This window comes from Trichechus manatus, unplaced genomic scaffold (assembly GCF_000243295.1).
Source record: "Trichechus manatus latirostris isolate Lorelei unplaced genomic scaffold, TriManLat1.0 scaffold00018, whole genome shotgun sequence".
Lineage (NCBI taxonomy): Eukaryota > Metazoa > Chordata > Mammalia > Sirenia > Trichechidae > Trichechus > Trichechus manatus.
Window position 1 is genome coordinate 24,087,486 of NW_004443954.1, and position 24,989 is coordinate 24,112,474.

At 38.0% G+C, this 24,989-nt stretch overlaps 1 protein-coding gene across 6 annotated transcripts in view; it reads right to left on the reverse strand.

The window, feature by feature from the left end:
• Positions 1-5,105: 5,105 nt before the first annotated feature.
• TGS1 (trimethylguanosine synthase 1) overlaps positions 5,106-24,989 on the reverse strand; it is a 43,678-nt gene continuing 23,794 nt past the window's right edge. For all 6 annotated transcript variants that reach the window (XM_004372587.2, XM_023727800.1, XM_023727804.1 and 3 more), the window contains 4 exons: positions 23,702-23,845; positions 20,307-20,523; positions 19,327-19,405; positions 5,106-6,854 (listed from right to left, as the gene is read on the reverse strand). In XM_004372587.2, the coding sequence (XP_004372644.1) occupies positions 6,732-6,854; positions 19,327-19,405; positions 20,307-20,523; positions 23,702-23,845 (563 nt within the window). In that variant the 3' untranslated portion in view covers positions 5,106-6,731. The remainder of the gene's footprint in view (positions 6,855-19,326; positions 19,406-20,306; positions 20,524-23,701; positions 23,846-24,989) is intronic.

A 24,989-nucleotide genomic window follows, 5' to 3' on the forward strand; every position in this document is an offset into this window, starting at 1 on the left:
TGACAGACTGGAGAAACCCTGAGAGTGGCCCCTGGACACCCTTTAAGCTCAGTGGTGAAGCCCCACCCGAAGTTCACCGTTCAGCCGGGGATTGGACAGCCTCATAAAACAGAATGGGACTAATGAGGCACAGCAGTGCAGGGACAAGGACTAGAAGGCAGAAGGGGACAGGAAAGCTGGTGATAGGGAACCCAAGGTTGAGAAGGAACAGTGTTGACATGTCATGGGGTTAACCATTGTCATAGGGCAATATGTGTACTGTTTAATGAGAAACTATTTGATCTGAAAACCTTCATCTAAGGTACCAAAAAAAAAAAAAAAGAAATATCTATGTGAGATCAAACTGACACCAACAACTCAAAAGATTTGATGGGAAGCCTAGGGGACAGTGAGTTGAAGATAATGGTGATGGAATAATTTGGAAAAGGACCGTTAGAATAGCAGCACAACTGGAAGAATGTAATCGATGTCACTGAATTGCACATGTAGAAACTTTTGAAATGGTGTAACTTTGGCTATGTATATTTTCACCAAAAAAAAGTTCCTCAAGGTCAAGAAGGGAGAGTGTTGACATGTCATGGGGTTGTTAACAAATGTCATAAAACAATATGTGTACTGATTGTTCAATGAGAAACTATTTGTTCTGTAAGCCTTCATCTGAAGTACGATAAAAAATTTTTTTTAAAATAAATTAAAAAAAGAAAACAATCATGATGAACTTACGTACCTAGAGCAGAAAGACTCATACAAAGCTGTTTACTTAAAATATGGTCTGTGTTCTGGTGCCAGATCTGCGGCAACTACAGAATTAGAGAGTAAGCATTCAGAAACTCATAGTAATTTGAAATTGCAAACATTTTTATTGTATTTTAAAAAAAAATTATTGGTTTGTAATGGATTGAAAAAAAAAAACAACCGAACTGATCCATCAGCAGTTTTGAGAAGCATGGATATAAAGCAAAACTATCAGAAATGCAAGGAGAAACAGACAAAACCATGATCATAGTAGACTTCAGTGTACCTTTCTTAGAAATGTACAGATCAAATAGAACAATAATAGGATATAAAATAAATAAACCAATTGACAACCTTGATTTAACAGATAGCTCTGTACTCAACAAAGAGCACATTTTCTTTTCAAATATCTATGGAACATTTTAAAAAATTACTGTGTATTAGACCTCAGAAAAGCTCTAAAAATTGCAGGAAGTAGAAATCATATAGGATATTTTCTCTTGCCACAATGAAATAAACTAGAAATTAACATCAAAAGGGTAGCCAAGAGCCCCCAGTTCCATACCCCATACCACATGCAGAAGAAAAACTTGAAAATAATAAATTATTTTGGAGAAAGAAATCAAAATGGAAATTATAGAATATATGCAAATAAATAATGAAAGCACTACTTTAAAGCTTATGGACTGTAATCCATGCAGCACTCAAAGAACATATAAATGTTTATATATGTTTAGTATATTTATTACAATATGCGACTGAGGAAGCTAGTAAGACAAAAAGATAAAATTTCAAAAAGCTAGGTTATTTAAGTTTACTAAGACAATACTCTGGCAAGTCTGATCAAGAAAAACAGAAAAATAAGTAAAAAGGACTAGTGACATGACTCTTTGTGTGTCATTGGTTTCTACTCACAGCGACCCCATAGGACAGAGAACTGCCCCATAGGGTCTCCTAGGCTGAAATCTTTACAGGAGCATATTGCCAGGTCTTTTCTTCTCTAGAGTGGCTAGTGGTTTTGAACCACCAACCTTTCAGTTAGCAGCCGAACGCTTAACCATTGCATCACCAGAGTTCCTACACTAAGAGAGAGAAAGAAAGAGGGAGAGGGAGAGAGACAGATTGTGTGTGTTAGGTCAGTCCCTGGGAGGCACAAATGGTTAAATGCTTGACTATCAATGAAAAAAGGCCAGGCGATCTCCTTCCAAAAATCCTGTGGAGTGCAGTTGTACTTTGCAACACATGGGGTCGACATGAGTCAGAACTGACTTGACAGCAACTGGTTTGGTTTTATATATTTTTAATACATAATTATATATATAATTAAGCATAAAGGTTAGATTCCAAATTAGTGGAAAGTTTATTTAATAGAAAATGATGACACAATTAGCACTTTATTTGGCAAAGTATTAGATGCCTAACACACACAGTTGGGTAATAAATCTATGAATAAATTGCTCATACCTCACAAGTAATCAGGACATGCAAAGTAAAATAACTTTATCAGGTGGCTAACAATTCGAAGTGAAAATATGCAATGCTGGTGAGAGCGTAGGGAAAATTGGCCCTTTTCACATCTGGTTGATGAGTACACTTTTGGAGGGCAACTTGATGTGCTCTACCAAATACGACCTGAACATTTCACGTCTAGTGATCCACGCTACTTAGAGATACACCGCAGCACTACCTGCAGCTACAAAAACCAGAAACAATTTAAATGTTCATAATTGGAGAATGGTTAAAGTATTTCTCATAGTTTTGTATAATGTTAAGGCAGATGAATGTATTGATATGGAAAAATATGCAAGACATATTCTTAAAAACAAAACAAAACAAAACCAAGTATCAGAATAATATAATGCCACCCCACCCTGCACTGTGTGTAGGTTTTTACTGCAGAGGGAAGGTCCCGAAGGATACATACCGAGGTGTCAGCAGCGGTTATCTCTGAAAGGGGAGGGAAATGTGGGAGATGGGTGTGGAGAAGGGGCTTAAGGGAGAGGTTCACTTTTTTAGTTGTTCACTTTGTATTTAAATGGTCAAAGTATATACAGACGTACCTCAGAGATACTGTAGGTTTGGTTCCAGACCACTGCAATAAAGCTAGTATCGCAATAAAGTGAGTCACACGAATTTTCTGGTTTCCCAGCGCATATAAAAGTTATGTTTACACTACACTGCAGTCTATTAAGTGTGCAGTAACATTATGTCTAAAAAAAGTGCATACCTTAATTAAAAGTTACTTTATTGCTAAAAAATGCTAACCATTATCTGAACCTTCAGTGAATCATAATCTTTTTGCTGGTGGAGGGTCTTGCTTTGATGTTGATGGCTGCCGACTGATCAGGGCAGTGGTTGCTGAAGGTTGGGGTGGCTGTGGCAATTCCTTAAAATAAGACAATGAAGTTTGCCAGATCGATTGACTCTTCCTTTAACAAAAGATTTCTCTGCAGCACGCGATGCTGTTTGATAGCTTTTTATCCACAATAGAACTCCTTTCAAAACTGGAGTCAATCCTCTCAAACCCTGCTGCTGCTTTAATCAACTAAGTTTATGTAATATTCTAAATCCTTTGTTGTCGTCTCAACAATGTTCACAGCATCTTCACCAGGAGTGGATTCCATCTCAAGAAACCACTGTGTTTGCTCATCCACAAGAAGCAACTCCTCATCCATTAAAGTTTTATCATGAGATTGCAGCAATTCAGTCACATCTTTTGGCTCCACTTCTAATTCTAGTTCTCTTGCTATTTCCACCACATCTAGTTGCTTCCTCCACTGAAGTCTTGAACCCCTCAAAGTCATCCATGAGAGTTGGAATCAACTTCCCAACTCCTGTTAATGTTGATATTTTGACCCCCTCCCATGAACAACGTATGTTCTTAATGGCATCCAGAAAGATGAATTCTTATCCTTTCCTGTCTCAGCTTTTGACAAATCTTTCCTAAGTTTAAACATTTTCAGCTTTTGATTTAAAATGAGATGCGCGACTCTACCTTTCACTTGAACAGTTAAATGGTTAATCTTAAACATTTATGGATTAAATTCACTGTCTTATATGGGTGTGGTTCGTGGCACCCCAAAACAATTACAATAGTAACATCAAAGATCATTGATCACAGATCACCATAACAGATACAATAACGAAAGTTTGAAATATTTCAAGAATTACCAAAACGTGTCACAGTGACAAAGTGAGCACATGCTGTTGGAAAAACAGCACCGACAGACTTGCTCGACGCAGGGTTGCCACAAACCTTCAATTTGTAAAAAACGCAGTATCTGCGAAGTGTAGTAAAGTGAAGCACACTGAAACAGGTATGCTCGAAATTTTATAAAATTCTTTAAAAAGCTTTGCAATTTAACAAGGGAAGAAAGGAAAGGTTGGACAAGAAAAGGGCTGCTGACTTCCTCTCTTCTGTTTTATTCTAAGCAGCTCCAGGGGCTTCATTTTTCATCGATTTTATACATTTGGCTTCTTGGTAAGGTTTTGTTTGAACACAGGGTTCACACAATAGACCTGAACATTTCTTATGACCCTTGAGCACTAACATTCTATAAAAGAGCCTATGTTTCTTATATCCATGTGGGATTAGTGGGCAGGAACATTTAAATCTTGGTTAAGCTTCCTGTTCCACCCATATAAATTCATATATGTTTATGTATAAGACAAATTAGTTTTAATACTAATAATACACAAACAAGAAAATGTGTGGAAAAAGTCTGTGTATGAAAGGTTAAGAGACAAAAAACTAAAAAAACAGTCGGTGACTGTGGAAATGTTTCACCCTTGTCTCCTATCTGAAGGGGTTAGGTCACACTTTAGCTCTAGGGACCGTGTACAGAACTATTTATGATCAATGCTGCCATTACCTTTAAAATGGTGGCAAGTATATGACATATACCCTGATGCTACATTGGGAAAAAAGCATAAACACCAAGAACATGTGAACTGACAGTGATGTTGCAAATTAAAAAGTTTAACCTTTACTGAACAGCTCAAACGCTACTGCATTGTAGGGCAATTAGGCATATACTGTAAAATTTTAAGATACTAAAGTTAGCATTGCTTCTCGATAACCACAAAGTTTTTATTTAACAAAATAATCCTAATTTTCTAGTATTTATCGAAAACAAAAAGCATTTACTCAATTTCCCAGTCCCATGCCAGCCAAAATCATGTCTTTTTAAAGTTTAACACACTCACCTTATTAAAAGACAAAGGTCTCAGATTCAGTCCCCAATGGCAAATGTGTCGCTGTCTTACCTTGGATATATGTCTGATCTAGCATCATTTTTACCTACTTGTGAAAATGAGTGGACATACTTTTTAGGTGAATAATTAAGCAACACACAGTCCTCCTGTTTTTTTTTTTTTTTTTGTCATTTTAATAGAAAAAATACAAGCTCCCATATTACAAAATATATTTCATATTGTTTTTTCAACAGACAATGAATGTAAAAACACTACAAAATAAAAGGATATTGAAAAGCAAATTCCAGATGGAGACAAGACGTATAATGAAGACATTTCTAGAAAAAAGCCTGAAGAAATTTATACTCTGGGAATTGAAAAGATTGCTTTAAAGGACATACGACCCAGAAGCAAGAAAAAAAATGACCGATTATATAAAAATTTAAAACTTGTGTATGGCAAAAAACAAAAACCACAAAATTAAGAGAGAATTCTCTAATTTACAAAGAACTCATACACATTAATAGAAAAAGATAATAGTTCAAAAGAAAAATTGGTAAAAGACGGGAATAGGCAGTTCAAAGGATGAAAACTATTAAAAAGTCCAAATATATGAATATATACTCAAATCTCATTCATAATTAAGAAAACACATACAACCAATAAGACAAAATTTTCTTCACCCAAGAGACAGCAAAAATTAAAATGCCTGATGAAGCTCGAGGCTGGCTGGTGAGGGTGAAGGGAAATCCATACTTCAGTCACTGCTGGTGGGAGTACACATGGGTCCAACTTTATTGAAAGGCAATTTGGCATAATCTACCAAAATTAAAATGTACAAACTCCAGCAATCTGACTGCTAAAAATCTGTCCTATGTGTATATTTGTTCAAAAGCATATATTCTACTTATGGGGAATGCAAAATACTTGGTAATAACAATAAACCGAAAACAGCCCAAGTGTCCATTAATTGGGAACTGGTTAAATTTATTACGGCATGGCCATAAAATAGAAATACAAGACGATTGTGGAAAAAAAAGAATGAAGTATATCTGTATGTACTAAGCTGTATCACTTAAAAAAAAAAAAAAATGGGAGGGGGCATAGAACAGTGCATCAAGAGAAAAAATGGTATACTAGGGTATACTGCAATTCTTTTCTGTTCTCCAAAGGAACTAACAAACTTAGCTATTTTAAGATAGATTCTATGTTAAAAAAGAAGCCCTGTTGGTGCAATGGTTAAGCTCTCGCTGCTAACCGGAACACTGGCAGCCCCACAGGAGAAAGACCTGGTGATCTGCTCCCATAATTACAACCTAGAAAACCCTATGGGGTAGTTCTACTCTATCATATGGGGTCACTATGAGTTGAAATCGACTTGTCGGCTCTTAACAAAAACGATAACATATTAAAAAAAACACAATATATGAACATAAAAAAAAGATGCTAAACCCAAACAAAGAAAATTAAACATAAACACACACGCACCCTAACATAAAGTGCAGGGGCAAGCCTGCCCTCTTCATACAAGATCCTTATATCCAAACTTAAGATGTACATGGTAAATATTACCCAAGGATCTCAAAGTACTTTATTAATATTCATTAATATATTATAGTGACATTAATATAATAATTCATTAATATAATATTCATTAATATAATATAGTGACAAGCTCCATCTCACATGCTGATATAAGACTACTGGGTCCAAAACATCAGTGAACAGGAAGAAATTCCAGGTGTTTGTGTCTGAGGGATGCTCTGACCACTATGCGATCTTTTCTCCTCATGCCACTTCAACTATGTTTCAGAGGCTGATCTTCGGATCAGGTCACCAAAATAAGCAGTGATTGTCTTCAATTTATTGTTAAGAAAATTTTGCTCTATTTCTACCTCCCCTCCAGGTCCAGCTAAGGAAGCCACCTAAAAAAGGAACAGAAGAAAGTCACATAAGCACAATTTCAAACAAACCTTTCACTTTCATCCACAGTGCTTTATCAAACAATACCAAGATTCTGGCTTCAAATAATGAGGCCTCTCAAATGCTCACTGTTACTTCTCAGGTAGGTATTAACGCAATAATTTATGGCAGAAATGCTGGTTGTTTTAGACATTTTTGACCTGATGGGTAAATCCACGGTGCTATGTTGCTGTACTTGACCTCATCTCTCCAATGCCAGAAATTAAGGAACTCAGAGACGAAGGGAAAATGAATAAATCCTTCTCAAACATCAGGTTAATTTACTAACATAGAAATTTGAAGAATAACCCCTTTCCTGAAAAACTTTCTCCTCTTCCACTTCATCTGCTACATCTTACCCTCTCACTCCTTCAACGACGTTTACTGACCATCTGTTACATGATACTAGGAGTACATTAAAAAGTAAGACAGATATGACTGCTGCGCTCATGAGGATTCTAGGCTCTACTGACCACTTTTCCATCCCCAATTGGTGTCTTCTGATGTTCTTTCAGCTTGGACCAACTCCTCCACCTGTTACTCTTTTTAAGTATACTAGAATATAGTGAAGGAACACTGCTGACTCAATAGTTAAGTGCTCTGTTGCTAAATCAAAGGCCAGCAGTTCGAACCCACCAGCCACTCCACAGGAGAAAAGACCTGCAGATTTGCTCCTGTAAAGATTACAGCCTTGGAAACCCTATGGGGCAATTCTACTCTGTCCTATAGGATCGCTATGAGTTGGACTGACTTGATGGCACACAACAACATAGTTGATTATTAAACTCTTCATTAAACCAACAGCACTGTTCACTCCCCACCTCCACATAGTTAACATCAAAAGGATGTCAAATGAATGACTGGACAACATGGGCAGTTAGCTGCTAATGATTCTTTTGTTCCATAAAATAATGCTTACATTTGACTCTGTAACTCTCCAAACCAGCAATGCTCTACCCTAAGTTCTTACACAAACGTGGTTCTATTTTCGTTCCAACTTTTCTCCATCCAGCCTCTCAGAGGCCTATTACAGTGAAAATATATTACCTGCTACCCCATGATCACGTCACCAGAGATCAGCTTATTCATGCAGCAATAAGGAACACCAAGGGAAAGGGAGGGGGAGCCCAGTGGACAGCCCTGAGCAGTCAGGTAGAACATAAGACAGTGAGGGACAGAGAAGGGATACCTGGGATGATTAGGGACAAATAATAGGAAACATGCATTTTCTGTAATTAATTCTGTAATTGTATTGGCAAAACTTTAGTTGTATATTTTACAAAGACAGGTGCTCAGTCTAGTTTGGTTTAGAGGGTTGAGAGAATCTAATTGCAGAGGTATTATATATATTATACCAGCATCTGGTAGAAGGTAAAATTTATCGTGCATTACCAATGAGTATGTATTTTAAAGTATTTCAACTTCCTCTAAATTAAAAAAAAAAAAAAAAAAAAGTCACAGATACAAAAATAGGAAAGAAATAATAGGTCACTGTATGGTACCTTCTTAAAAGAAAAAAAAAGTTGGCAATAACAATGTCAACCCCCACATCTACCCCCAAGGGAACATAAAAGAAATGGGCTGTGTTTATATCAATGGACAAAGATGAATAAAACACACACCCTAATATTTCTTATTAAGGAATACAGTATTTAAAGTGAAACTGGAAATTTGAAAATAGCCAAGTAGTCTTACAGTAATATTTTGGTATTTTTGGGTCAGCCAAATTTTTCACAAGGAAGGTCAAAATGAGGAATTTTGTCTTTAGTTAACCAGTAAAAGGTGTTTTGGTCAGTATATCTAAAACATAATTGTTTTATAATAATTTTTCTATGTGTTAAGTTATAACTTAAGTTCATCTAAACCAAAAAACTAAATATTGTTTTTGTCATGTGTAAATATACATGAAAAAGCAATATACATTTAACATTTTCTCGACTGTACAGTGTTTCATAGATTGCATAGTATTTTTTTTTAATATGGAATAAAGAAGACTTCCAAATTAAATATTCAGATTACAATACATTCTAATTTCCAAAATGCTAACATGTGAAAAATAGGTATAGATTATAATTCAGAGAAATCAAGCAGCATTTCTCCCATTCCTTTAAGCAAGTGACTGTATTTAAAAAAAGTGAGATGGGCAAAGCTGCAGGTTTTTCGTTTCTTTTTTTGTGGGGGAGTGGAGTAGGAGGATGAGTGGATAGAAGAAAAATACAGGTAGAAGAAAAGAGGAGAGAATAACCAAAGCAAAACAGTAAAAACAGCTGAAACAGCAGCAAAAAACCTGCTAGGATAGGTCAAGCAGGAAAAAAAGCAAACCTAAAGGCAAATTTTAATCCCAGTTCTACCAATAATCTGCTGCATCAATTTAGAAAGCCATTTCAATAGGCTTTGGCTTCCCAGATCTGAAAAACAGGAATAGCATCTATCTTCCCAAAAGGAGCATTCTGAGGGAAAGAAAAAGCAATTTCTGAAATTTACTTGGCGGGTGGGAGGGGGTGGGTGGGGGGTAGAATTAACTGATCCTATACAAACGCATGAAGTCCCTGGGTGGTGCAAATGGTTAACTTGCTCAGTTGCTAACCAAAAGGTTGGAGGTTTGACTCTACTACTTCAGAAAAATCTACTTCTGAAAAATCAGCCACTGAAAACACTATGGAGCACAGTTCTACTCTGACACACATTGGGTTGCCACGAGTCAGAATCGACTTGATGGCAACTAGTTTTCGGTTTTATACAAATGTGTGGGTATATTTTTTAATAAGCTGCCAACAGAATTATATTTTAAAAATTCTCTGAGAAGACAGGGTGGTTTCTTCTTCCTCTCTTTACACTTTTTCCTAAGCCTGGACTTGGGTGCTTATGAAAACAAATAGGAATGAAGATATACTTACTTGACCTCATAAATTTATTAGTTAATAAATTACTTTATTCAACAACTATTTACTGAAAGCCTACAGGCTCCTGCTCCAGGCAGTGGTGTATAGCAAAAATAAAGACCAAACTCTCTGCCCTCATGGATCTTATGTTCTAGCTGGAAGAGTCAGGTAACAGATAAATAAAACAAGTGTAGGTTCCTGATCCTGGAAGAACAGGTAAAATACATCGGATCTGTATGTCAAAATATAATAAGAAAACAAGTATCTGTTTAGTGTTTAGAAAGGAACTTAAAAAATATACCATGTTATTTTCAAGTCTTCTGATTATAATAATTCCTAACTTTAGCTTTTTTGTACTTTATTCACATTTTCACAACTACATACATTTTAAAGGTTAGAATTTTGGACTGTAGGTTAGGTAGTTCCAGCCAGTAAATAATACCTTGCTTTAAGCAAACTTATTGTCATCAATTTCCAGCTGTCCTTATCTTTCACCAGCAGGTGTAACTGACAAAATGCTATTTGGTTCCTTCCGCTTTCTTAAAGCTTAATAAACTGAGGATGGGAGGGGTGGGGTGAAGACAGAGGGAAAAGAAGAGGAGTAGATGGAGAAGTAAAGCTCTGGATTACATGCCATATGTTTGTGACACATTAAATATACCAGAGACCTATCAAAAGAAACCACAATTCATTAGGACTGGAACTAGACTAAGGACTGTACTTTTTATAAAACAACTAGATTTTATGTCAGGCAATAAAGTTGTTCTTTGGAGGCTGTCGATGTAGAAATGGGAGAAGGTTCACAATTAAGGTGATGACTTTAGTAAAAGACATGGAAGATTTAAGGGTTATGTAAACATTAACAGAAACCCTGGTAGTGCAGTGGTTAAGAGCTATGGCTGCTAACCAAAAGGTCAGCAGTTCGAATCTACCAGCCGCTCCTTGAAAACTCTACACGGCAGTTCTACTCTGTCCTATAGGTCACTATGATCAGAATCAACTCTATGGCAACGGGTTTTTTTAAACACAACTGCATTTTTCAAAACCTAAAACTGACTTAAATTAAACTGTATAATGAGTGAATGAGAAAAGGTAACTTCCAAACTAGATCCCAATGGAAGAACAGATAATAAATACTAAGAACAGGAACATGTTATTGTAAGAAAGATGCAGAAAAATTAGAGTGCAGAAAAAAATGTCCTATTACTACACTAGAGAAGTGATTAAACGTACAAACCATGCCAGGTAAAGATGAAGACCACTTGTGTGGGGCCCACAGACCTGCCAGTCATGGTGGCAGGACCCACAGGAACGTGACTGTGTGCAGATACCTGGTGCCACACGGGGAAGTGCCCCCACCCCATGGCTCCTTCCTGCCCGTTTCCTCTGCCACAATCAACTAGTAACTACACAAAAATAAAGGTAAGTCAGGTATACAAATTTCTGATGAACACTTCTCTGGGAGGTAAAAGAAGAAAATATTATTTTTATCAGTGGAAAGCCAGGCAACAACCAAACTTACAGATATTAAAATTAGTTCCATTTCTCTGTACATGATAAACAGAAATGAGATTTCTATGCTTAAAGCAAATAAATCTTCATTTTTTTGTTAAAAGTTTTTCAGATAACTTTCTTAATGTTGCCAGAGGCTCTCACAGATACCCTTATTTCCTGTTTCTTTCTTTACTAAATATTTAGTAAAATAAATGTGATTAAAAAAGCCACCGTCGTCAACAAGAGCCACTAGCACACAGATGTGAGGTCAGAAAAATCCTCCTGGACATCAAAACCTAACCTACTTCAGTCTCCTAAGACAGGGCTGCCAATGATCACTTCACTAAGCTTTGTCCCTTACCCAGAACAGGAAACTGGAAATGGAGCCTTGGTGATGCAGTGGTTAAGGGCTCGGGTGGTTCAAACTTACCAGCCGCTCATGGGAGAAAGATGTAGCAGTCTGCTTCCATAAAGATTACAGCCTCGGAAACCCTATGGGGGCAGTTCTACTCTGTCCTATGGGGTTGTTATGAGTTGGAAGCAGGCTTTGAACCGGTTTGAACCAATTTAGTCATGGCCAACAAGCAAAATTAGAACAGGCTCAAATTTTTAAAATTTGAGTGAAGCGAAATGATAACCAGAATGGGAAAAATTACAGGTCAAAGCCCTGGAATGGGAGACTTGGAAGAGGCATAGTGAGCCCTTTCAGGGGCCTGATGCAGGAGACTGGATTATTGCCAAGATTGTGGGGTGTGACACATATCCAAAGTGGCGTGGTTGGCTGCCATTTTTGAGCAGGGCACCGTTTCCAACTCTGCTAGTCAAGAGATTTGGTTGCTATGTAACGAGCAGGCTGCCCTTGTTTTCTAAGAGGGAGATTAAGTTTCTAGCAGGGCTTTGACCCGTAATTTTACTTTCTGGTTATCGTCCTGGTTCCCCCACATTAAAAAAATTTAAGTCCGTTCAGGTTTCAATTTGTCGGCCATGAATTAACCAGGCAGAAATGAAGTCTGCGTTGGAATCGACTTGATGGCAACAGGATATGGAGAATAATAATATATGCAGCACAACAACAAACAATACTGAGCTAATGGTCCAGTGGCAAACTTTCTAAGAGAAAACTTGGCTAATAAACATTAGAAGCTGATTAATTTTTTATCCTTAATTGCAAAGTATGATTAAGCAGTGGATTTCAATAAGAATAGAGTTGGTTAAAAACCTGGGTACCAGTCATTAGAAGAATGAGTGGTATACGTGGCAGGCAGAGCTCACCAGCAAGTGCTTCTGTGTTTTGGTGACTGAGTCCTCCACTGTCTTTCTCACCAAATAGGAATGGAACAGACAGCAGAAATTCTTTTGTAAGTCCCTTTGATTCTCTCATCACTTCAAATTTTATTCACTGCTCGCAATCTCATGTTGGGCTAACAACTGTGGTAACAGATGAATCTTTTCTGCCACTCAGGGACAGAATGGTATAATGTGCTCACAACACTAACCTTGTGATTGTGGGGCAGAATAAATAGGCAAATACTGACCTTCCCTAGTTTACTCGAGGCTGATGATTTGACTTGAGTGATCCAATGAAATATGTGGTCCAATAAACTCTACATGTACCATTCATTCAAGAAGTATTTACTATGCTCCTGTGTTATATCTGTGTGTGTTTGTGTATATGTGTATGCAACATAGTTACTTTAATAGGATGAATGCACTTTTGAGTACCTGAGTTTTAAAGGTTGTGTTCTTCTCTGATAACTTCCTCCTTCCAATTAAAGTCTACATTTATATACGTGATGTAACTTTCATGGCTACAGCCTGGCGGGAAACTGACCTTCACAGACATTTCTATAGGAAAAACGCAGCCTGAATTTCAAAGAGCAGACTCATAAACTTGGGAAACCCAATCCATTTATAACTGCAGGTTGTCATGACATGTTAAATGTTTCTTAACAAAGTCAGCTTCCCTGTAACTCTGTGATCTCTCTCAATCTTGCAATATTATCTCTTACCTCATTTTAAAAATCTACATATGAATAAATTTTCTCCATTTTAAAAACAAAAAAATGATTTTCCCACTGGAATTCTATCTAAATTCAGCACCAAACATACTAATGTACTTGAAATTTCACCCAGTTCCTTTCTTTTATTATTCTCTAGTGTCTTTACAGGGAGCTCTGGTGCACAGTGATTAAGCACTCAGCTGCTAACCAAAAGCTCGGTGGTTTGAATCAACCAGCCACTCCATGGGAGAAAGATGTGGCAGTCTGCTTCCATAAAGATTACAGCCTTGGAAACCCTCTGGGGCAGTTCTACACTGTCCTACAAGGTCGCCGTGCATCAGAATCGACTCAACAGCAGTGGGGTTGGGCTAGTGCCTTTACTCCCTCTAGAGGTGGAAGATATGAATGAACTACCAACTCTTAATTCTAGCAGTTTTCCAAAGGGATCAAAAACGTGTTAAAGAAAAAAGTTAACTCTTTCTCTTGGGCGATTTAACTAGAAAAAATTAACCACAGTAACATTTACACTAAACAGTAAATTTATTTTTTCTCTTTTAATTGTTGTAGTTTAAGGGAAAGTTTACAATTCAAATTAGTCTCTTAAACAAAAATTTATACATGCATTGTTATGTGACTCTAATTGCCTTCCCATACTGTGACAGCACACTCCTCCTTTCCACTCCTGATTTCCCGTGTCCATTCAACCAGCTCCTGACCCTCTCTGCCTTCTCATCTCACCTCTGGGCAGAAGCTGCCCATTTAGTCTCATGCACACTCTTTGTGAGTATCATTTTATGTCCCATAGTCCAGTCTAATCTTCGTCTGAAGAGTTGGCCTCGGGAATTGTTTTAGTTCTGGGTTGACAGAGAGTCCGGGGGCTGCCACTAGTCTCAGTCAGATCATTAAGTCTGGTCTTTTTACTAGAGTTTGAGTTCTGCACCCCAGCTTTCTCCTGCTCTATCAGGGACTCTGTTGTGTTCCCTGTCAGGGCGGTCATTGGTGGTAGCCAGGCACCATCTAGTTCTTCTGGTCTCAGGATGATGCAATCTCTGGTTTATGTGGCCCTTTCTGTCTCTTTAAACTTTAAAATTTCTGATTGTCATTCAAGTACCCAAATATGCCCATCTACATTTAATATCAGGATGACAATATAATCCAGCAAAGATCATACCACCTCTTATGAGATTAGTTATGAAGTGTAATATTTACATATGAAAGAAACAAAACTTACAAATCAATAGCTTCAACCTTATCTGGGAGTCTAAAAAGCAGCTCTGAGCCACATGAATGTAGATACTAGGTTAAATATCAAATTTGATATAAAATTTATAAAATCATACCTTTATCTTGTAACTGGAACAGCACATACTATTTTGAGAGGCCTAATATTTAGACCCACCATCCGTTTGTTGTACTGTGGTGGCTTGTGTGTTGCTATGATGCTGGACGCTATGCCACCAGTAATTCAAATACCAGCAGGGTTACCCCAGGTTTCAGCAGAGCTTCCAAACTAAGACAGACTAGGAAAAAAGGCCTGGTGATCCACATCTGAAAACTAGCCAATGAAAACACCATGGATCACAACAGAATACTGTCTAATATAGTGCTGGAAGACAAGCCTCTTAGGTTGGAAGGGCCTAAAATGACACAGTGGCTGCAACAACGGACTGGGTGCAGGAATGGACAAAGTTTTATTCTGTTATATATGAGGTCATCATGAGTCAGGGGCCGAATCATCAGCAACTGGTAACTAACAACATTTAGACACCAAATCTGTTGCCCTCGAGTTGATTCCGACTCATAGAAACCCTTTAGGACAGAGAAGAACTGCCCCATAGGGTTTCTAAGGAGTGGCTGGTGGATTCGAACTGCAGACCTTTTTGGCTGGCAGCTGAGCTCTTAACCACTGTGCCACCAGGGCTCCCACTTAGACACAATGGCTCATAAATAGATGACTGCCGGCAGGATCTAATTTTATCTCCTAATTCCGAGCAGGAGCCCAGGCTTGCTAATTTCATTTCTCCTTTTAACCCACAGAATCTCAACTCTGGCAGCATGCTACATTCATCTGAGGCTTTGAAAATATGTATGCTTGGGCCCAATTCCAGAAAATAAATCACAGAGAATCCTTCTAGGTGGGCCAGAGAATTGGTAATTTTTAAAAGCCACTCGGGATTCTCATATATAGCCAGAAATGAGAGCCAGTGTTCCAAAGACTAAGTAGTTAATCAAGAATAGGAGGGTATGGCAAATTATTGTTTTGAGTAAGTCCACAAAAGCAAGCGTGTCTGGTTTCTGGTAGAAGGAAGAGAAAGTGTATTATCTGGGATGTGTATTTTTAAATTTTATGATTTCACAAGCATTAAAGCTATCTATTCTTTTCCCCTAGAGAAGGCATGTCATCTTTTCATATTGGCCCTCTTTAAAATCTTACTAACATTGAAATTCTTTCCACAATTACTTTTATAATAGGCTCTTCTAAGTAAAAGACACAAGACTTTATTGAGGGATTAAGGGCTAGAGGTACTGTTAGGAGTATTTTACCTACATATTTCATTTATTCCTCAGAACCACCACAAAGCTAATCACCACTACCAGAAAGCTAGTAAGTGGCAGGACTGAGACTTAACTCAGGGTGGACTGTTAATAGCCATTTTGTTTTAACCCAATTCCTGAATATAATTCACATATTGCCACTTCCATGTCACTGATGTTCCTGCCACCTTTCCTTCAACTCCTGACAATCAAATCCGCTTTACCTCTGAAGTCCAGTTTACATGCTGTATCATCCAGAAGCTTTCCCTGATGTCATCAGCAGAAAGCCAAAGCATTTAATTATGCATTTAATCATTAATTCTTGCATTACTGTTATGTATGTGCTTATCTTCTAATTTCTAGGAAGATGCTGAGCTAGCATGAACGCCGACTCCCTCAAGACCAACACTGGAGACACTATGGGGGAAAACATCAAAATAAAAGATAAGAAATCACTGGAGAGATTCAGGCTGTTTTCTGTTTTGGGTGTGTGTGTAAAGGATGGAGGACTGTGAGTGTTTGTGTGTAGGGGGAGGGTATAATTTGTGTGTGTGTGTGTGGGGGTGTGTGTGGGTGTGTGTGTGTGTGTATGTAGGGAGTGGAGGGCCGTAACTGTGTGTGTGTGTAGGGGGGTGGAGGGTCATGACCGTGTGTGTAGGAGGTGGAGGGTCGTGACTGTGTGTGTAGGGGTGGAGGATCATGACTGTGTGTGTGTCTGTAGGGGGTGAAGGATCATGACTGTGTGTAGTGGTGGAGAGTCAGGACTGTGTGTGTGTAGGGGGTGGAGGGCTGCGAGTGTGTGTGTGTGTGTGTAGGGGTGGAGGGTCGTGACTGTGTGTGTGTAAGGGGTGGAGGATCGTGGCTGTGTGTGTGTGCAGGGGTGGAGGATTGTGACTGTGTGTGTGTGTAGGGCGTGAAGGGTTGTGACTGTGTGTGTGCAAGGGGTGGAGAGCTGTGATTGTGTATGTAGCGGGTAGAGTCGTGACTGTGTGTGTGTGTGTGTGTGGAGGGGGTGGAAGGTCGTGACTGTGTGTGGGTGTATAAGGAGTGGAGGGCTGTGACTATGTGTGTGTATGCAGTGGGTGGAGGGTCATGACTATGTGCGTACGTAGCAGGTGAAGGGATGTGACTGTGTGTATATGTAGGGGGCAAAGGGTCGTGACTGCGTCTGTCTGAGGGGTGAAGGATTGTGACTGTGTCTTTGAGTATGTACGGATGAAGGGTCGTGACTGTGTGTGTGTGTATATGTAGGGGTGAAGGGTCGTGACTGTATGTTTGTCTGTGTGATGTAGGGGTAGAGGGTCCTGACTGTCTGTGTGTGTGTAGGGGGTGAAGGGTCGTGACTGTGTGTGGATGGTCCTGTGTGTGCAGGGAGTGGAGGGTCATGACTCTGGCCTGGAACAGGAGGCGTGTGTCTGTGGGAAGATAAAATACGAAGAAGGGAAACAAGAGATTTGAAACTGCTCTTGCTCCTCCCTCCCCACTGCCTCACTTGCAGAAATGGAGGACTCTGGTCTATGCTCATGAATAAAACAAAGGCATCTAAGAAGAAACCCTGTGCCTGGCAGATGTTGAGAGAAGCAGGTGGGAGCTAACCTCTGGCAGCCACCTTCTCACTTTGCCTACTCTAAATGCCAAAAGCTGGTGACTGACACTCCAGGAGGGAGGACAACCTTGAAATGCTGCCTCTGTCCAGCCTCTCTACCAAAGAGGAAGCCACATCCTGAGATGCTGTTTTGTGAGGTAGTGAGTGAGTTGTGGTCTTGTACCGCCAGGGTTAGCAAGCCCAGAGCTCATCTACCCCATGCCTAGAGGTCATCCCTGGGGTTGACCTAGGCTAGAGCAGTGGTTCTCAACCCAGGCTACACATTACAAGGACCTGCAAGCATCCAGGTAATTGTAAGTGCAGCAGGGTAGAAGCCACTGGATCCTGGCCTGGCCTTTCTCCTTCGGCATTATCTGAGAATCATCAATACTCCTGGGCAAAATTGAGTCCCCTGTCAAATAAGACATCTGAGGACTGCAAGTATTTCATAGAGAAAAACAACAAACTGGATTATAAATTACATTAATGCAGAAAGGCAGTAACAGGTTACAAATTTAAAATTCACGTAAGAGACATATAAAGAAAAATAAGTTATTGGAGTGCAAAAGAAGAAAACAAAGACCAATGCAGAAATATTAAGTACAAAGAATATAACTGCAGAAATAAAAACCACAATAGATGGGATAAACAACAGAATGGATATACCTGAGGAATTAATTACTTGGAAGACCAGATCAAGGTAATCTCCCAGAAGGAAACAGGAAGACAAAACACTAGAAAACACAGATTTAGAAGACTGACATTCACATAATAGATGTCTCAGAAAAAGGAAAAAGATGGTGAGGAGAACATAGTTGAAGAAATAATCGAGCTAAATTCTTCAGAGTAAAAAAAGATGAAAAGATCAGATGAAGAGCTTGGCCAGCTCTCAGAGTGCCATACAGGAGATACAGGAAAAACCCATACCTAGCAACATTTGAATTGGAAGTGAACTGCCAGAGTAAACAAATCAGCCTCAGAAGTAATACAACCAGAACACTTTTTAGAAGTGAGGACAGAGAGACTTCAGCTCCCTTACTTTGGACATGCCATCAGCAAAGAACAATGCTAGAAAAGGACATCACTTTTGGTAAAGCAGAGGGTCAGAGAATGAGAGAAACCTTCAATGAGATGCACTGACATAATGGATACAACAATGGGCTCAAACATACCAATGATTGTGAAGATGGCACAGCACTGGGCAACATTTCTTTCTGTTACACACAAGGTTGCTATGAGTTGGAGCCGACTGGACGGCAACTAACAGCAGTAACATTACAGCAAAATTTAGACTATGAAAGACAAGAGATTTTCACTACAGTGCCTAGCACAAAGCAGATACGTTCAAGTGTTTTCACAAGATGCAACAAAAGATCGACTTAAAGACAACATCAAATCTTTATGAGGCAGTCATTATACCAGATTCAATTCTACTAGGGAAAAAATATCATGATTAAAATAAACGTTTGTGGTAAGAACTGAATAAGGACATTTAAATGTTAGTCGTGTCCTACTCTTCAAGACGATAGTTTAAATTGTTGGTGGCCAAATTAAGGTTTTAGCTGTCTCTGTATTTCTATTTAGGATACTATTTTCAAAAATACCTACCACCTCTATTCTCAAGGTAGGTTTCAGTAGAGGTAGATCTTGGCTTGTTTGGCTATGCAGCATTTGAAACACAACACATTCAATCATCCTTTCAATTACATATTACTATTAAAAACCCAGAGTCCTCTATTTATATATGTATGTATGCCAGGAGCTGTGGGGATTAAGAAGATACAAAAGATCTGGATCTGACAGACACTTCCAACTTTCTAAGAGTTGACAAGCTAGGAACATCTCATAAATGTGTTCTCAGGTAAGGAAATGCGTCTTTTTCTACCCATTCTTTGTAAATAAGCCAGAGGCTCACAGAAGTTCTTCAGTAATGGCTTACCTGGTCAATATCAGCATTTCTCGGAAGAAAGTAAACAATATTATTAGTGATCTTCTGGGAAAGTCTGAAAATTTCAAAGGTGGAGAGTAGTTAAGGAAACAAAAACAGCAGTTATTTTCTGATCAGAGATATGTTCTTTAATTATTGTATCATAACCTAAATGTATTTTGATATGTAATAACAAAGCACAAGTTTAAATTCTCTAATGGCACCTAAGGAGTAGCTTTCTAATTCAGCAGCACAAGGTCCCTGGTAAATCAGAGATTAGAAGTGAAGCCTATTGAATCTATTATCCTAGTGGTAGGAAGCCAAGAGCCAGGAATAGACACTCTCCTGCAGCCATTTCCTAATTACTGTGAAAAGAGAAGGGATAGGAGCACAACGTAAGCCCTCTTTCTAGTAAAGAGTAAAGATGGGCAACTCTGGTCACTGTGATCTATATTCTAAGTTTTAAGCAGCAAGTCAGAAACATGTTTCCTGTTAGAGTCAAAAAGATGATTCCTCTGGGGAGCAGGGGATGAGGAAAGGGGAAAATAATAAATGCTATTCTTTATGAAATAAGCGTTTGCTTCAGTATCTTGGAAGAGTAACCAAAAAAAAAAAAAAAAAAAGACAAAGAATTAGCACACAAGTCAGTGTGAGTTGAAGAAAACTTAAGGCGTGGCCATCTAGATTCTAGGGAGTGGTCTTGAGGAAATCCCCAATTTCCAAACAATATCCTTTAATGCTTTCTAGTTCTTGCTTTGCAATAGTAAAACCGGAATAGCAACCAAAGGAAATATGATCTCACATTTGCTATAACTTTTGGAAATCAACCACCACTTTATTTTTATATATCTACGTTTTAGGCTAAATAGGCTATCAAATGCTATTAGCAAATATCTCCCCTCCTCACCAATTTCTCTCTCTCACACACACACACACAACCTCCTCCTCACGATGGCTGTTATATGTAAACTCTCAGGACTTCCAAAGGATATCCATCAGGAGACATCATCGTCCTAATATCAAAGGTCTCTGCAGTGGCATAGTCTGGTCCTCCCCAAGGAGGGCTGAGGAATACAACATCTGCCTTTAGATGAGAAGCAAGCAGCAGGAAATCTCCACAGATAAACTCTATGTTATCTGCTACCCCATACACTTCTGCATTGTTGCGAGCAAGATCAATCTTCACAGGATCAATATCAATGGCGATCACTAAAAATGGTAAAAACAAAAATGAGTCATTGACATTATCAGTTATATAGATCATCTTTCTAACAGTCTGCTTACCTTCTGTACAATAACCTTCTTTAAAGACTAAAGGAAATTTTGCATATTATTAAGATATTTAGCCCCATATACCAGTGATATAGATTCAACTTAAAAGTTCTTATCTAAAGGAAACCCTGGTGGCGTAGTGGTTAAATGTCACAGCTGCTAACAAAAAGGTGAGCAGTTCAAATCCACGAGGCGCTCCTTGGAAACTCTACGGGGCACTTCTAATCTGTTTTATAGGGTTGCTATGAGTTGGAATTGACTTGACAGCAACAGGTTTGGGTTTTTTGGTTTATTTGCACGCTATGAGAAAGTGTTGTACAAAGAAAATGTGATTAAGGGACCTGGCTTGAAAAATTTTTTCACTCAGTCAGCTTTACTAAATCAAGTGACAATACTTTCTCCTGTAAAATTTTATCTATTTGAGTACACTTTTACCTAGCACATTTACTCTGGCCTGAATTTGCTAACCTCATGGTGCTAGTAGAAACACACAGACCAATCAACCACAGGTACCTCCCGAGTGCCGATGATGTGGGCAGCACCATGCTCTGTGCAGCCTGGACGGCAGACACTTGAAAAGGTCACTGATTGCACGGAAAGCCTATAATGCCAAAATCTCAGAAACGACAAATTTTCCCAAAATGAGACAACCCCCAAAAGAAGACAAATTTGACAACTTCTATAGAAAACACATTAAAAACCTATATAGTCAAGTTACAGAAGAAAAACGTAAAAACATCTGCTGTTGATGTTTAATGAGACATTTTACACAGGAAAAATAATGTTTTCACAGAATAGGCTTTTGTTTAATTCATTGCAATTTTATAGTTACCAAAGCAAACATATGTTAATTTTAGCTCAGTAATTTTAGCTTTCAGTAAACTACTCAAGTGCACCTGAATGTACACTATCATGTTAATGGCAACACTTTACATTTGGAGGGGCTGAGTGGAACCTTGATGAAAATGGAGCTTTTTCCAGAAAATGCCAGTTTCAAAAATTGTTAAAGCTTTTAAGAAATAATGAAATAAATCTTTTATTAAACAATGACTATAAGCACCAATAATGTTTCAAAATCTTGCATTTATAATGCTCTTTTTCTGTTCTAAATAAGCTCACATTTACGTTTAAAAGAGAAAAGATCTTTTTCAGCTATTCAATCTGCTAGGTTTATAGTTCAGGGACAGATGTGCTGATATTAAAAATTCTAAAAAAAATGGCTTTCAACATCAAATCTATTCAGTTAACCCTCCTGTTTTCATCTGCACTTCTCTTGGAAGGCGATTTTGCTTCTGGACTTAACAGAAGAATGTAAGCACTCAATTTATCACATAAATAAAATGCTGACAAATGCAGAATGATACTGTATAGAACCGCACTGACTAGTAATGGCAGCCACTAGCCACAAGTGGCTATTAAATTTGAATTGGTTAAAACGAAATAATACTGAAGATGTAGATCCTTACTCTCACTAGCCATATTTCAAGTGCTCAACAGCCACATGTGGCTATTGGTTACCATATAGGACAGCTCAGATAGAGAACACTTCTATCAATGCGGAAAGTTCTTTTGGGTAGTAGTAATACTGAACTACTAGAATACATAGAAAATGGGAGAAAAGACCTAACAACTGCAAAATGCTTAAGAAAAATCATTTTCAGCCAATAAAAATTTAACATTTTTCTGACTGAACTGGGCTCACAGGACTGATTTATCTGGCAAAAACTGAGAAGAACTTCATGAGTAAATAGCGATTTCAGGGAAAAAAGAAAGTAATTACCATCCTGGTAATTATGAATATAGCTTTTATCCAGTATGCTAGGAAATCATATAAAATTAGCAAATGTCAGGGCTAGGCATAGGAGTAATTGAACAGGGGCCATCGTTCATCAGCACTAGTCTCAAATGATGCTAAACTTCACTTAATCATTTTCTAGCTTCTATATTATGCTTTCCTAGTCAGTATTAAGAAATTTATATAAATTACCACAAAGATGCCTTCCTAGTTAACATTAAGAAAATTACATAAATAATGAAATTCAGTTGAAATCTGCCGAAATGGAAACTAACATTGCTGTGCCAAATATGAAGATACTGGGGAAAAAAAAAAAACATAAGCATCTTTAGAGTATGACAAGAATAAATACCTCTAAAATATCACATTATACTGCATTTAAAAAAGAATTTAGAAAGAACAGGGATATCAGAATCAGAAAAACTGAGTAAAAACCCTGGCTTCACTACTCAGCTATGTCAATTTGGGCAAACTGTTTAATTTCTTCTCATCCCTATACGTCTTCATGTGCTCCTAGACTAAAGATGCATGCAAATGTTGATTCCAAACCAGACAACCGTAAGGATGATGTAATATTTAAAACCAATTTTTAAAGGTTTAGAATGTTAAAGCTGAAAGGTATCACAAAGGTCACCTCAATTTAATGCTCCATTTTTCAGGCGGGTAAATTAAGATGCAATGATATCCAAAGTCATGAAGGAAGTGAGTGGCAAAGTTGGCACTCCCTGTCTACTGTTCTTCCTTTCTAAAGAACAGGTTCTCATTTTAGTATTTTTTGTTTTATAGAATGTTATAATCTTATTCCACCACTTAATAGTTGTGTCTATATAATCTTGGACAAATCTCTTAATCTTTTATGGAGACAGTAAAAACCATGCTTCACAATTTTTCTGAGGATTAAATAAGTTAATACATATAAAGCACTTACAACAGTATCTGATACATACCAGTTACCGGTTGCTATGAAGTCGATTCTGACTCATGGTGACCCTACGTGTGTCAGAGCAGAACTGTGCTCCATACGGTTTTTGATGTTTTTTCAGAAGTAGATCATCATGCCTTTCTTCTAAGGCGCCTCCGGGTGGACTCAAACTTCCAATCAGTTGCTTAGTACCCAAGTATGTTAACTGCTTACACCACCCAGGGGCTCCACTTGATACACAGTGTGTGCTTAACATAAGTTGACTATTATTATTTTAAATACTTGGGATTAAACTATTAATTATATGCTAAATCTCAGCAAAGATATGCTGAAGCACAACAAATGTTCATTGAATGAGTAGAAAATAAAATAGTTCTCTTCCATTAATGGCTAATTACCTTTCTTTTTTGTTAAGGCAAACTGAATGGTATTTCCTCCAACTCCACAGAATGCGTCTACTACAACGTCACATTTGAAGGACTCACTGACTCGGCCAGCAATGTGTTCAGCTATCTTCTCCGGAGTAACGGAAAACCAGCCCTCTGTGAGGAAAGAGTATCTCTGTTAACATGTTCAATTTCAAGAAGCCAAGCCAAGGGCAAACACAGCAAGTATTACTATGTTTTACATACTTTTAAAAAACTTAGCTTCTCTTTCCAAAAAATTATACATCGCCCAGTTTTAAATAAAAGTTTTGCAAAGCTTGTTATAAAAAGTAACAGTACCATTCCTAGTTGCCCCAGACACAACCTTCAATTCTTACCTAGTTCTCTGTAACTTACCTCCATTTCTCCAATAAGAGAATATAATTCTGATTTTTTGTTTTAGGCATTAACTACTGACTAACTACTATGTCAAGCGAAAAGTTAGCTATTCTAACTGGCTAACTTTCCAAACTCCACTGAGTTTCCCAATTATTTCAACCCTATTGTAGAAGCAATGAATAGGATTTGTTCTCGCTACTTTGGGAAAAATTCTCACATCTCCAAAGGGTCAGAAAAAGCAAGCAGATAGCAAAAGGCCTCAGAGCTGTAGTAAAATATACTGCGGTGGGAAGTGCAGAACCCTCATCATTTCAGAAATAAGGTCTTGTGCCCGCTAGAGCAAAGGGATCCTGCCCTCCTACTTTCCCAGCAGAAGAAATTTACGTTTTTAGAAAGTTATTTCTCTGAGCAAAATGATGAGCCAATCTTCCAGTTACCTCACCTTGCTAAACTTTAAATGGTTCCTCACTGCCAGAAGAGTTCAAATATAAACTTCTTTTATGAAATTCAAAACTCTTTTCCAGTCTTATTTCTCTTAACAAACTCACAAGTACTTTCCTCAATATACAACATTTTGGAAGTTATTGTAAGAGGTTCATAGAAGCCCTGAAATTCCACCATAGATCAAGACCTCCTGATTTTGACAGCTAATCAAGACAGATGTCCAGGCAGCCCAAATATGAAAATGCACACTAGTCTGCAAGACTGAGTTAATAAGTTGTTCAAGGTCACAGCAGGAAAGCTCGAGTAAGAACTCAAAGTTTTCAGTGTTAATTCATTAAATTACATTTTTTTGTGCTAGGTATTCCTTCATTGAATGTTCCATATACTAGCTCTATCAACTGCTTTTGTTACCTATGCTAAGATGCAACAAATACAGATTAAATCTGTACCTAAGATTTAAAAAATACATATATATCCA